This window comes from Mesoplodon densirostris, chromosome 11 (genome assembly GCF_025265405.1).
Source record: "Mesoplodon densirostris isolate mMesDen1 chromosome 11, mMesDen1 primary haplotype, whole genome shotgun sequence".
NCBI lineage: Eukaryota > Metazoa > Chordata > Mammalia > Artiodactyla > Ziphiidae > Mesoplodon > Mesoplodon densirostris.
The window spans coordinates 30,942,317-30,956,314 of NC_082671.1; the positions used below are offsets into that span (position 1 = coordinate 30,942,317).

At 36.8% G+C, this 13,998-nt stretch overlaps 1 protein-coding gene across 2 annotated transcripts in view; it reads right to left on the reverse strand.

Moving 5' to 3' along the window:
* Positions 1-13,998, reverse strand: part of CPNE8 (copine 8) — a 336,491-nt gene that overhangs the window by 165,231 nt on the left and 157,262 nt on the right. For both annotated transcript variants that reach the window (XM_060111969.1, XM_060111970.1), the window contains one exon: positions 848-911. In XM_060111969.1, coding sequence (XP_059967952.1) covers positions 848-911 — 64 coding nt within the window. The remainder of the gene's footprint in view (positions 1-847; positions 912-13,998) is intronic.

Consider the following 13,998-nt stretch of genomic DNA (forward strand, 5'->3'; position numbering starts at 1 on the left):
GATGCAGCCTGGCAATACTCAATCTATGACCTTGATATCTTGGTTCTATTTTGAATTAGAACTCATAATAATTTCTTCATTAGCATATTTACACAAAATAATCTTAATATCAAGATTTTGACAGAATAGCATGTTAATGTCACAATAAAGAACATGCATCTTATTGAACTTGAACTTCTTTTTCTCATTCCTCCCTCATTATACACAGATTACCATATACATACAAATTCAGAGACCAGAAGTATGAAAGATGATTAGATCAGCAAATCACAACTAAAAATAGCAGTTTTCTAAGATTAATGAATATGCACTCTATGTCATTATACTCTTAGTTGGAGTGGTAGCTGGTTATTTCTACAAATGTGGGCCTCCCAAGCTAAGAAAACATGAGATCATATATGAATATTGAATTTATTCAATTAGAAATACAGGAAAACAAACATGTTACGCAAAATGGTTACAGTCAAGTGACTAGAAATATTCCTTCAGGATCACACATAAAATCTTCAAATTTTTGCAAGAACTGAATTGGTTGATACAATTGACAATTCCTTATATTAATGCCCCCCCCCGAATGATATTACCATTAGGTTTTATTTTAATAATTTCTATTCATTAAAAAGACTGTTAAAATAACTGATTATCCTATTTGGACTATAGAATGTAGTCTCTCTGGTTAAAGTACTAAGTATCTAAAATGATATTTTATGAATTTAGAATTATATAATGTAATTTTAATTATTTTTTGCTAAAACTACTCAAGAAAAATCATTTAAGTATAGTTTGAGAATTATCATTTCAAAGAAGTACTGGAAATACTTTTTCATTCAAAGAAATATTTACTTACTCTGCAACAGTTTAATTCCTCTGCTGTAAGGATGATTGTACCACATTTCTTCCCTGGAATTCCTCTAAAACAAGAAAAAGCATACTTAAATACAATGATATTTTATATTAATAGTATATAATATAAATGAATATTAAATATATATTTTATTTTTATATAAGCAAACAAAAAGCATACTACTGATAGGTGGGCTCTAACAAAATATATTCCTAGTTTCAAATTTGAGTTTATCCTATAGATCCACATTTATTGATAAAGCTAAACTTTGAGCACTTTCAACATGTCAGTCTTTTGCCCAAGAATATTCAATAGCTGCACACCGTCTATCATATATAATTAATATAATATAATGTAGTATCTATAATGTAAAATATTCTCCCATGACTTCTAAGATTTCTATTATGTGATTAAAACATATTCCTAATCTTGATTTTCAATATTTATTTCTTCTTTCATCAACATGGTTATTTATTTGGGCTTATTTTTGCTCTCTGCCAATTCCCACACCTTGGCATACCATAGTGTGTTAACCTCTTCCCTATTCTGCCCCAAACTTTCTACATCCCCAGAGGAAGTTTTACTTGTTCCAGGAACCATTATCCCAGTCAACCTCACACAAAACTTGGCCTTCTCTGTGCTCCTATTGCACTTAAAGTCAGTACCACAGGTTTAGCATTTAATTATTGCTAAATTGTTACAAGCACATATTTTTTACCCTTCTTTCCCCAAGTTGATTATAAACTCTATAAGAACAAAATTCATGTTATAAACCTCTTGTAAACTGACAGATTTAAATATCTATACATAACAGGAGCTCAATATATTAGGACAACATACAATACATAAGCAAAATTAAGCAAAGTAAAACTTCTACCCAATTTTCTTTCTAAATGTCTATGCAATATTTATGCTCATATAGCTTTCAGCTGACACCAAGAGCAAAGTGCACTAGGATAATGCAAGGTATGTGCATGGTTTCCTGCTTTACCTGAGGGAATACAGAGACAAGTTCAAGAGAATCGTCAAAAGAGTAATCCTAATGCTCTAAAGGTATGCTTCATGCTTCTTTTGTCCTATCACTAATCATAGCTCAGACTCCTGTTTTTCCTAGGAACTACAAATTGTGGAATTAGAGCCAAACAAGTGTTTTTGTCCTCAAGAATATGATTCAACTCCAATAATCTATGCCGGTTTGTATGTGACATTTTCTCCAGGTCTTTATGATCAATTTTTTATCTTTGCATGTTTTTTCATAGAATATTAAACACATTTTTTAATGCAAGACAAAATTTAATAAGTGGATAAACATTTAGTAGACTGGTCACAATAAAAAAGAAGATTCTTACTGAAATAACAATGGGGTGCAATTTTACACGTATTAAGTTTTCAGTCATTGAAAGAGATGATGCTCTCCAGTACTGGTTGTGTTGGGAGAACTTGCATATGCATCAACTGCAGGTGGCAATGCAGATAATAACTGTCATTTGAAGAAAATACACACATCATTTTTAGCATCCCTCCATTGTCAGTAATCAGTTAATTTTTCTAATCCAGCTGTACTTTTTTCTTCTTTTTTTCTATTTGTGAATCACAAGATTTACACTCTCAGCATTACAGCAAGCTAAAACACCCTGACTGAGCATCTACCTGAAAATAATTTAAAATGCTGAATAAAATTTTCAAAAAGTATTTATAAATGCTCCAATAACCTGGCAAGAAAAGTAAGGACCAATTAGAAACTAAAGATGGAAAGCCAGAAAGACAAACAGGGGTAAAACCTGGAGAGTTTAATCTTGGGCTTTTTTTAAAAATAGGTCTTTATTGGGGTATAATTGCTTTACAATACTGTGTTAGTTTCTGTTGTATAACAAAGTGAATTAGCCATATGGATACATATATCCTCATAACCCCTCCCTCTTGAGCCTCCCTCCCACCATCCCTATCCCATATCTCTAGGTCATTGCAAAGCACCAAGCTGATCTCCCTGTGCTATGCTGCTGCTTCCCACTAGCTAGCCATTTTACATTCAGTAGTGTATATATGTCAATGCTACTGTCGGTAGTGTATATTATGTCAATGCTACTCTCACTTCACTGCAGCTTCCCCCTCCACCTGCCATGTTCCCAAGTTCTTTCTCTATGTCTACATCTTTATTCCCGCCTCGCCACTAGGTTCATCAGTACCACTTTTTTTTTTTTTAGATTCTATATATATATATGTGTTAGCATACGGTACTTGTTTTTCTCTTTCTGACTTCACTCTGTATGACAGACTCTAGGTCCATCCACCTCACTACAAATAACTCAATTTCATTTCTTTTTATGGCTGAGTAATATTCCATTGTATATATGTGCCACATCTCCCTTATCCATTCATCTGTTGATGGACATTTAGGTTGGTTCCATGTCCTGGCTATTGTAAATAGAGCTGCAGTGAACATTGTGGTACATGTGCCTCTTTGAATTTTGGTTTTCTCATGGTATATGTCCAGTAGTGGGATTGCTGGATCATATGGTAGTTCTACTTTTAGCTTTTTAAGGAACTTCCATACTGTTCTCCATAATGGTTGTATTAATTTATGGATCCTTAGAGCATAAAGATGAGAGACCAAAAAAATAAAAAGGTGAAGGAGTACTCACAAGGTGGAGAATTCAATAAATAAACAACTCATAGCATAAACCTTAGATCACAATGACTATATTGCCTGAATGTAGCATAAATTAGATATAAACATTTATTTTGGAGGGACCCACAAAATAAATCCATGCCTTAAAATGTGGTGATTAATAAAAGAGGAAAAAATGTCTCCTAATAATTCAGACCTTAACCAGGCTTGCTGCCTTAATTTTAACTACCTGGGTAATTACAAACTTCAAACCAAGAATTCAGCTTAATTCAAGTGATCATAGTTAGTTGGTAAGTACAAAATCTCTCTGGAAGAATTTGCCTTCAAACTACATCTCAAAATAATATCACATTAAAAGTTTAAAAATATGTATGAGCTTATTTTAAAATATCTCAAAACCCTAAAGAAAAAATGTACCATGTTTTAAAGTCTCCAGAAAAAAGCAGGCTGCAGAATCTAACACAGGCTTAGAACCCTAAAAATATCATGCATGATATACACAATGTAAGTATGCATAATATACATAATATATAGACAAGAATGGAAATATGAGGAACTAGCAAAGAACTATAAAATAATCAAGAATATATGGAGAAAAATAGGACTTGTAGAAATAATATAGAGACTATAGATGGATTTAACATCAGATTATACACAGCAGAAAAATTAGTGAACTGAAAGATGGATATAAAGAATTTATCACTAATGCAGCATGGAGAGGCTGATATGGGAAAAATTGCAAAGAGGTTTAGTGACATGGAGGGAAAAGGTAAAAGTTTTAATGACATCTAAGCAGAGGTCCAGAAGGAGAAGAAAAAATGAATAGAGGAGATGCAATTTTGAAGAGAGAATGGCCAGGAAACTGCTAGAACTGTTGAGAAACATCAATTTCTAGATTCAAAAAGTCCCATGAATTTCAAGCAGCACAAGTAAAAGTACATTTATACCTATACATATATTAAGGACAAGTCAAAACACCAGAGCTAATATGGCATATTTTCAAAGGAGCCAGAGAGAAAAGACAGATGACCTACAAAGATAAGAATGTTAAATTAGGAGCTGACTACTCAGAAGGAACATTGGAAGCTACAAGACAATTGAAAAACTATCTTGAATGGTTTTGAAAGAAAATAACTATCACTCTAGGATTTTATATAGTATATCTCTTTTAAGCACAAGTATGAACTACAGGTATTTTTAAACAAAATAGAATTGAGTGAATTTACAGCCAAGCATATTTTCTTGAGGAATTTCTAAAGGATGGACTTCAAACTGAAGGAGAATAATCAAACATGAGATGCATGAAGAAACAATAAGGGAAGTGGTAAATATGAAAAACCTTAATAAATATTGACTTAAAATCTTAATCAATATTATTGATAAGAAAATCAATAATAGTAATGTTAAAAACTAAAATAAAAAATACAAATGATAATGATAGCATTGATCAGGAGAGTGAGAATTTATTTATTTATTTTTATTATTATTATTTTTTAAGATGTTGGGGGTAGGAGTTTATTAATTAATTTATTTATTTTTGCTGTGTTGCGTCTTCGTTTCTGTGCAAGGGCTTTCTCTAGGTGTGGTGAGCGGGGGCCACTCTTCATCACGGTGTGCGGGCCTCTCACTATGGCAGCCTCTCTTGTTGCGGAGCACAGGCTCCAGACGCGCAGGCTCAGCAGTTGTGGCTCACAGGCGCATATGCTCCACGCCATGTGGTATCTTCCCAGACCAGGACTCGACCCCGTGTCCCCTGCATTAGCAGGCAGATTCTCAACCACTGCACCACCAGGGAAGCCCAGGAGGGTGAGAATTTAAGTTAAAATCTTAGCTTAAAGATTTTAAGGAAGAAAGTAAAAGATTCTTTAAAGTAAATAGAATTTGATAAATTAAGTAAATATATTAGAAATTCCTAGGAAACTACAATTTTTAAGGACTTTGTAATCTAAAGGTTAGAAAAGAAAGATTGTGAAATGGTGTTTTAAAAATATAACTAATTTAAAAGAAACTAAAGAAAAGAAAAAGTGTTAAGCACATGAGAAGCACTAAATAAGTGATCAAAATAAATCCAGAGCAACAGTTACAAAAGTACATGTTAATGAACTAAATGCTACAGATTAGAAACAAAGACTGTCATTCTGTATAAAAAATAAAATTCATACATAGCTATTTACAACAGACATTAGAATTTAAGAATTTAGAATATTCAAAAGAAAAGAATGGAAAGATACACTAAGGAAAAAACAACAACAAAAAACTAACCCTAGTGAAAACCAGTATACCTACATTAATAGCAAACATGTAAATTTTAAATTTAAAAAAGATTGCCAGAAATCACTACTGTGTAATAATAAAGGTTCAGTTAATTAGGAAGATACAATAATCTCAATACTGTATGCATCTAACATTATAGTTCCAAAATATGTAAAGAAGTGACCATACAACAAAAGGACAGATACATCACTATGTTGAGCAATTTTAACCTGGTAAGTACCACATTGGTCAGTGATCAATGTTAACAATCACCAGTGATAAGTCACGTTGATATCATGTACCACTGATATGATGTAATAAGAAGGGCATTTCACCACTGTAGTCTTCCACTCCAAACGTGTAACAGCAATCTAAGCATGAGAAAAATATCAAACAACCCCAAATTGAAGAATATTCTACAAAATATCTGACTAGTACTTCTCAAAACTGCCAAAGTCATCCAAATTTTCGAAGGACTTAAAAATTGTCACATAACAGAGAATACTAGAAGATAGGACGACTAAATGCAAAGAGGTATCCTGAAGTGAATCCTGATAGAGAAAAAATGACATTAGTGGAAAAACAAGTGAAATTCAAGTAAAGTCTGTAGTTTAGTAGTCATATCAACATTGTTATATTAGTTTTTTCAAATATACCATGTTAACCTAAGATATCAATGTTAGAGGAAACTGGGTGAGGGATATACAAAATTCTCTGTAGTATTTTCACAATTTTTCTGTAAATCTAAAGTTCTTATTAAAAAGAAGGCAAGGCAAAAAAAGACAAAGACAAGCTGAGTAACTATTCTAGGTTAAAAGAGACTAAAAATTAGGACAACTAAATTCAATGTAAAATTTTTGATTAAGTTTTAGGCTGGGGATATAGAGCTATAAAAATTGGGACAACTGTTGAAATTTGAATATGGAGTGTGGATTAGATAACTTCATTGTTTCACTGTAAAGTTTCCTGATTTTGATTATCATATTGTGATTCTGTAAGAGAACATCCTTATTAAGAAATACACACTCATTTTGTTTATGGTTTCCTTTGCTGTTCAAAAGCTTTAAAGTTTAATTAGGTCCCATTTGTTTACTTTTATTTTCATTACTCTAGGACAGGGGTCTCCAACCCCCAGGCTGAGGGCTGGTACTGGTCCGTGGCCTGTTAGGAACTGGGACCCACAGCAAGGGGTGAGCAGTGGGTGAGAGAGTGGTGCTTCATCTGCCCTACCCATCACTCCCCATTGCTTGCATTAGAGCCTGAACCATCCCCCCCACCATCCATGGAAAAACTGTCTTCCAGGAAACCGGCACCTGGTGCCAAAAAGGTTGGGGATGGCTGCTCTAAGAGGTGGATCAAAGAAAGAAAACGAAGTGACTGACAAGATATTAATCTCCAAATACACAAACAGCTCATGCAGCTCAATATCAAATAAACAAACAGCCCAGTCAAAATTGGGTGGAGGGGCTTCCCTGGTGGCACAGTGGTTGAGAGTCTGCCTGCCGATGCAGGGGACATGGGTTCGTGCCCCAGTCCGGGAAGATCTCACATGCCACAGAGTGGCTGGGCCCGTGAACCATGGCTGCTAAGCCTGCGTGTCTGGAGCCCATGCTCCACAGTGGGAGAGGCCACAACAGTGAGGGCCCATGTACTGCAAAAAAAAAAAAAAATTGGGTGGAAGATCTAGACATTTTTCCAAAGAAGACATACAGATGGCCAAAAAGCACATGAAAAGATGCTCTACATCACTAATTATTAGCGAAATGAAAATCAAAATTACAGTGAGGTATCACCTCATACCAGTTAGAATGGCTACCACCAAAATATCTATAAACAATAAATGCTAGAGAGGATGTGGAGAAAAGGGAACCCTCTTACACTGTTGGTAGGAATGCAAATTGGTAGAGTCACTATGGAGAACAGTATGGAGGTTCCTTATAAAAGTAAAAATAGAGGGCCTCCCTGGTGGCGCAGTGGTTGAGAGTCCGCCTGCCGATGCAGGGGATACGGGTTCGTGCCCCGGTCTGGGAGGATCCCATATGCCGCGGAGCGGCTGGGCCCGTGAGCCGTGGCCGCTGGGCCTGCGCGTCCGGAGCCTGTGCTCCGCAACGGGAGAGGCCACAACAGTGAGAGGCCCGCATACAGCAAAAAGAAAAAAAGTAAAAATAGAGCTACCATATGATCCAACAATCCCAGTCCTTGGGCATATATCTGGAGAAGACCATAATTTGAAAAGATACATGCACCCCAATGTTCATTGCAGCACTATTTACAATAGACAAAACATGGAAGTAACCTAAATGTCCATCAATGGATGAGTGGATAAAGAAGATGTGGTACATATATACAGTGGAATATTACCCATACAAAAGAATGAACTTCATGGTAACTAAAAACTGAAAGCTTATGATAAATATATATGCAAAAAACAGAAATGAATCCAAATATAACCTTAAGCATAGTCATCATATCAGAAGGGAAGTGAGCAAAAGAAGAAGGAACAAAAAAAGTACAGAAACAACCAGAAAGCAATAAACAAAATGGCAAGTTTCATACCTATCAGTAAATAACTTATTTATTTTAAATAAATAATTATTTAAAGTAATTATTTCAATAATTACTTTAAGTGTGGGAGTGGCCAAGATGGCTAAGTATAAAGATGCTGAGCTCAGATCCTCCCATGTGTACACCAAGGTTGAAACAACTTGCAGAGTGGCTACTAATGAGAATGGCCAGAAGACTGGCAGAGGAGACCTTCTAAAACTAGAGATGTTGGGAGGGAACCACAGAGAAATGGGCGGGACGGTAAAGATGTGGTATTGACAGGATACATAGCCCCAGGTTGGCAAACCACAAAAGGGAGGATAATTGTAATCAGAGTTTCTCCCCAAGGAGCTAGTGAACCCCACATTTGGCTCTAGAGCCCAGGGTCCTGCATGGGGAGATGAGTCCCCAAAATGCTTTGATTTGAAGGCCAGTGAGGTTTGCTTTCAGGAGAGCTTGAGGGCTGTGGGAAACAGGGAATCCACTCTTGAGGGGCACATATAAGATCTCACATGCTCTGGGACCCTAGGCAGAAGGAGTAATTTCAAAGGAGCCTGAGTCAGACCCACCTGCTGATGTTGGAGAGCCTCCCAGAGAGGCAGGAGGCAGTTGGAGATCAACTTGAGGATATGAACACTAGTGACAGGCATTTTGGGGAGCTCATTCTACCATGTAGACACTGGTGCTGGCAAAGACCATTTTGGAATCCTCCCTCAAGCTTCTTAGTGCTGGCACCTGGCTGGGTTACCAGCCTTTAGGCACCAGTACTGGAATGCCTTGGGACAAGTAACTGCCCAGGCAGACACTCAGCCCCAACCAGCAGCAGGCAGGCTGCATTAAGACCCTCCTGAGTCCACAGCCACCTTGGGATATGGCTCTGTCCATCAGAGGGTCTAAGGCTCAGCCACAAACATCAGTGCACTGACCCTAGCCCTGGGAACCCCAGGGCCCTGTAAGCCAGAGACACTGGGTGCCAACTCTGCCTACCAGTAGGCCAGCACTAGTCCTGGGACCAGCCTCACCCACCAGTGAGTAGGCACCAGACTCAGGATGCCCTGTGCCCCAACACCACCAACCAGTGTACTGAAATAACAATACTGGATCCATCCAGGGCCTTGCAGCCAAAGATCCTGTGACTCAGTTCTGCCCACCAGTGGAGTAGCATTAGCTGTAGGACCTGACCTCACCCACCAGTGGGCAGGCACCTACCCTGGGATTCTTGGCTCTCAGGCCCAACCAGGAGCAGGAAGAAACCAGCCCTAGGACTACCAGAGCCATGTAACCTCCAGTACCAGGACACAGCCTACACACCAACAGGTGGGCACCAGCCCCGGGACAACATGGGCCCCAGCCTTGCTCACCAGCAGGACAACACCAGCTCTGAGACCCCCAGATCCATGCAGTGAGAGAACAGAGAACCCGGCCCCACACACCTGTGAGTTGGAACTAGTCCTGGGAACCCCTGAGCTCCAGCACCACCAAAAACCAGGTCCATCAGGCCAAAACCAGCTCTGAGACACCTTGGACCCCTCAGCCAGTTTTCCCAGGATCAAGCCCTACTCACCAGCAGAACAACACCAGCTTGAGGGACCCTGGGCCCCACAGGCAGCCATATCAGGAAATGGCCACATGCACCAGTGGGCCAACAATAGCCCAGGGACCCTCCAGGGCCCAGCAACCTGCAGTCTTGTGTCCCAGCAATACCAGCCAGTGGCTGGCAGCCTCCACACAAGGCAAGGCCTGGCAATCAACCAGACCAGGGACCACCAACACCTACCAGACCACCCACAGTAATCAGACTTCTACACCAGAAGGACCCACACAGACCAAATAATGGGCATCCCTAAAGCATATAGCTCTGGTGACCAGAGGGGAGAGAGTGATGCTGGGACACAAAGGTCATCTTCTATAGAAGGCCACATCTCCAGGGTTGGGAAAGCTAAGCAACTTACTAGATACAAAAAAATAAAATAAAACCATCAAATTAGACAAAACGAGGAATAGAGGAATATCTTCCAAATGAAGGAACAAGATAAAAACTCCAAAAGAAGAACTTAGTGAAGTAGAGATAGGCAATCTACCTTATAGAGTATTCAAGGTAATAATGGTAAAGATGTTCAAAGAACTAGAGAGAAGATTGGATGAACAGAGCGAGAATTTAGAAGTTTTAAACAAAGAGAAAATATAAAGAAGAGTCAAACAGACATGAAGAAAACAATAACTGGGCTTCCCTGGTGGCGTAGTGGTTGAGAGTCCGCCTGCCAATGCAGGGGACGCAGGTTCGTGCCCTGGTCTGGGAAGATCCCACATGCCTTGGAGCGGCTAGGCCCGTGAGCCATGGCCGCTGAGCAAGCGCGTCTGGAGCCTGTGCTCTGCAATGGGAGAGGCCACAACAGTGAGAGGCCCGCATACCACACACACACACACAAAAAAAAAAAAGAAAAGAAAACAATAACTGGGATAAAAAAATACACTAGAAGTAATCAACAGTAGATTACATGATACAGAGGAATAGATCAGCAAACTGGAAGACAGAGTAGTGGGAATAACAGATTAAAATAAAAAAAGAATTTAAAAATGAGAAAATGTGGATAGTTTAAGATACCTCTGAAACAACACTAAGCATACTAACATTCACAATATAGGAATCACAGAAGGAGAAGAGAGAAAGAAAGGGGCAGAGAATTTATTTGAAGACATACTAGCTGAAAAGTTCTCTAACCTGGAAAAGTAAACAAATGTCCAGGAACAGGAAGCACAGAGTCTCAAACAGGATTAACACAAAAAGGACCACACTGAGACACATGGTAAATAAAATGGCAAAAATTAAGATAAAGAGAGAATCTTAGAAGAAGCAAGGGAAAAGCAACAAGTTACTTACAAGGGAACTCCCATAGGCTATCAGCTAACTTTTCAGCAAAAACTCTGCAGGCCACAAGGGAGTGGCACACTATGTTTAAAGTGATGAAAGGGAAAAACTTACAACCAAGAATACTCTACCTGGCAAGACTTTCATTCAGATTTGATGGAGAGATCTAAAGTCTTACAGAGAAGCAAAAGCTAAAAGACTTCAGCACCACCACACCAGATTTACAAGAAATGTTAAGGGACTTCTCTAATCGAAAAAGAAAAGGCTACAACTGGAAACATGAAAATTATGGAAGGGAAAATCTCATTGGCAAAGGGAAACACATAGTAAAGGTTGTAAATCAGCTATGTACAAAGCTAGTAGGAAGGTTAAAAGACAAACGTAGTAAAATCATCCTAACTGCAGTAAGTAGTTAAGAGAGAAAACAAAAAGATGTAAACTATGATGTCCAAAACAGTAAACTTTTGGCAGGGAGTAAAAATGCAGTCTTGTTAAAATGTGTTTGAACTTAAAAGATCAGCAACTTAAAATTACCACATAAATATATAAATTACTGTGTATAGAGTAGTGAATATAATAAATAGCTATGCAATATCCTTGTATAGTGATATATCATAACTAGACTTTTCAAAGGGATCATTTTGAAATGTATAGAAATACCAAAAAACTATGTTGTATAACAGGAACTAACATAATGTTGTAAGTCAGTTATACTTCAAAAACAAACAAATAAACTCATAGAAAAGGAGATCAGAATTGTGGTTACCAGAGGTGAGGAATGAGGGAATGGAGATTTGAATGAAAGCAATCAAAACTTCCAGGTACAGGATAAATAACTACTAGCAATTTAATGTACAATGGGATGAATATAATTAACACTGCTCTATGTTATATATGAAATTTGTTAAGAGAGAAAATCCTAAGAGTTCTTGTCACAATAAAAACATTATTTTTTCCATTTCTTTAATTTTATATCTATAATGATGTTGGATATTCATGAAACTTATTGTGATAATCATTTCATGATGTATATAAGTCAAATCATTATGCTGTACACCTTAAACTTATACAGTGTTGTATGTCAATTATATCTCAATAAAACTGGAAGAAAAAATAATTAAATTAAATTGAAATGGACTGAATGCTCCCATCAAAAGACAGAGTGGCTGAATGGATAAAATATATACATATATATATATATATATATATATATATATATATATATATGCTACCTACAGGACACTCACTTCAGATCTAAACACATAGACTGAAAGTGATGGAATGGAAATAGGTATTCCATGCAAATGGACATTAAAAAACTGGAGTTAAATACTTATATCAGAAAAAAATAGAATTTAAAACAAAACAGTAACAAGAGACAAAGAAAGATATTACATAATGATAAGGAAATAAATCCATCAAGAAGATATAATAATTGGAAATATATATGCACCAAACATAGGAGCACCTACATACAATAGACAAACATTAACAGACATAAAGGGAAAAACTGCAAGTAACACAATAATGGTAGGGGACTTTAACACCCCACTTACAAAAATGGAAAGAAAATTCAGATAGAAAATGAAAAAGGAAATAAAGGAAATATTATCCTTAACTGACTCACTAGATCCATTTGACTAAATAGATATATATAGATCATTACATCCAAAGTAACAGACTATGTGTTCTATTTAGGTGCACATTAACCAGGATGGAACACAAATTTAAGAAGACTGAAATTATATGAAGCATGTTCTCCAACCACCAGGTCATGGAACTAGAAATCAACTAAAAAAAAAAACAACACACACACACACACAAAAAAAAAAAACTGGAAAAAACATAAACACGTGGAGTCTAAACATCATGCTACTAAACAACCAATGGTTCACTGAAGACACAAAAGAGTTAATCAAAAAGCACCTGGAGATAAATAAAAATGGGAACACAACATTCCAAAATCTATGGGACCCAGTAAAAGCAGTTGTAAGAAGGAAGTTTACAGTGATACAAGCCTACCTCATAAAACAAGAAAAATCTCAAATAAACAATCTAACTTTACATGTAAGCAACTATAAAACAAAGAGCAAACAAAACCCAGAGTTCATAGAAAGAAAAAGAAATAAAGATCAGAGAAAAAATAAATGAAATAGAGATTAAGAAAAATAATGGAAAGGTCAATGAAGTTAAAGGCTGGATCTATGAAAAGATAAAATTTATAAACTTTTAACCACACTCATCAAGAAAAAAAGAGAGACAGCTTAAACACATAAGTTGAGAAATGAAAGAAGACAAGTTACAACCAACAACACAGAAATACAAAGGATCATAGGGGAATATTACCAAAAAAATTGTATACCAATAACATGGCCAACCTAGAAGAGATAGATAAATTTTTAGAAATGTAAAATCTCCCGACTAAATCAGGAAAAATAGAAAAAATGGACAGACTCATCACCAGTAATGAAATTGAATCAGTAAAAAAAAAATTCCCAACAAACAAATGTCTAAGATGAGACGGCTTCACAGGTGAATTCTACCAAATATTTAGAGAAGTTAACACCTATCCTTCTCAATCTATTCCAAAAATTGAACAGGAAAGCATACTTCAAAATCCGTCTTTGAGGCTGGCATCACCCTGATTCCAAAGGCCAGACAAAGACACCACAAAAAAAAAAAAGAAAGAAAATTACATGCTAATATCAACGATGAACCAAAATCCTCAACAAAGTATTAGGAAACCTAATTCAAAAATACATTAAAAGGCTCATACCCCTTGATCAGGATTTACCCCAAGGATGCAAGGATGGTTCAATATCTGCAAATCAACCAATGTGGCACACCACATTAACAAAT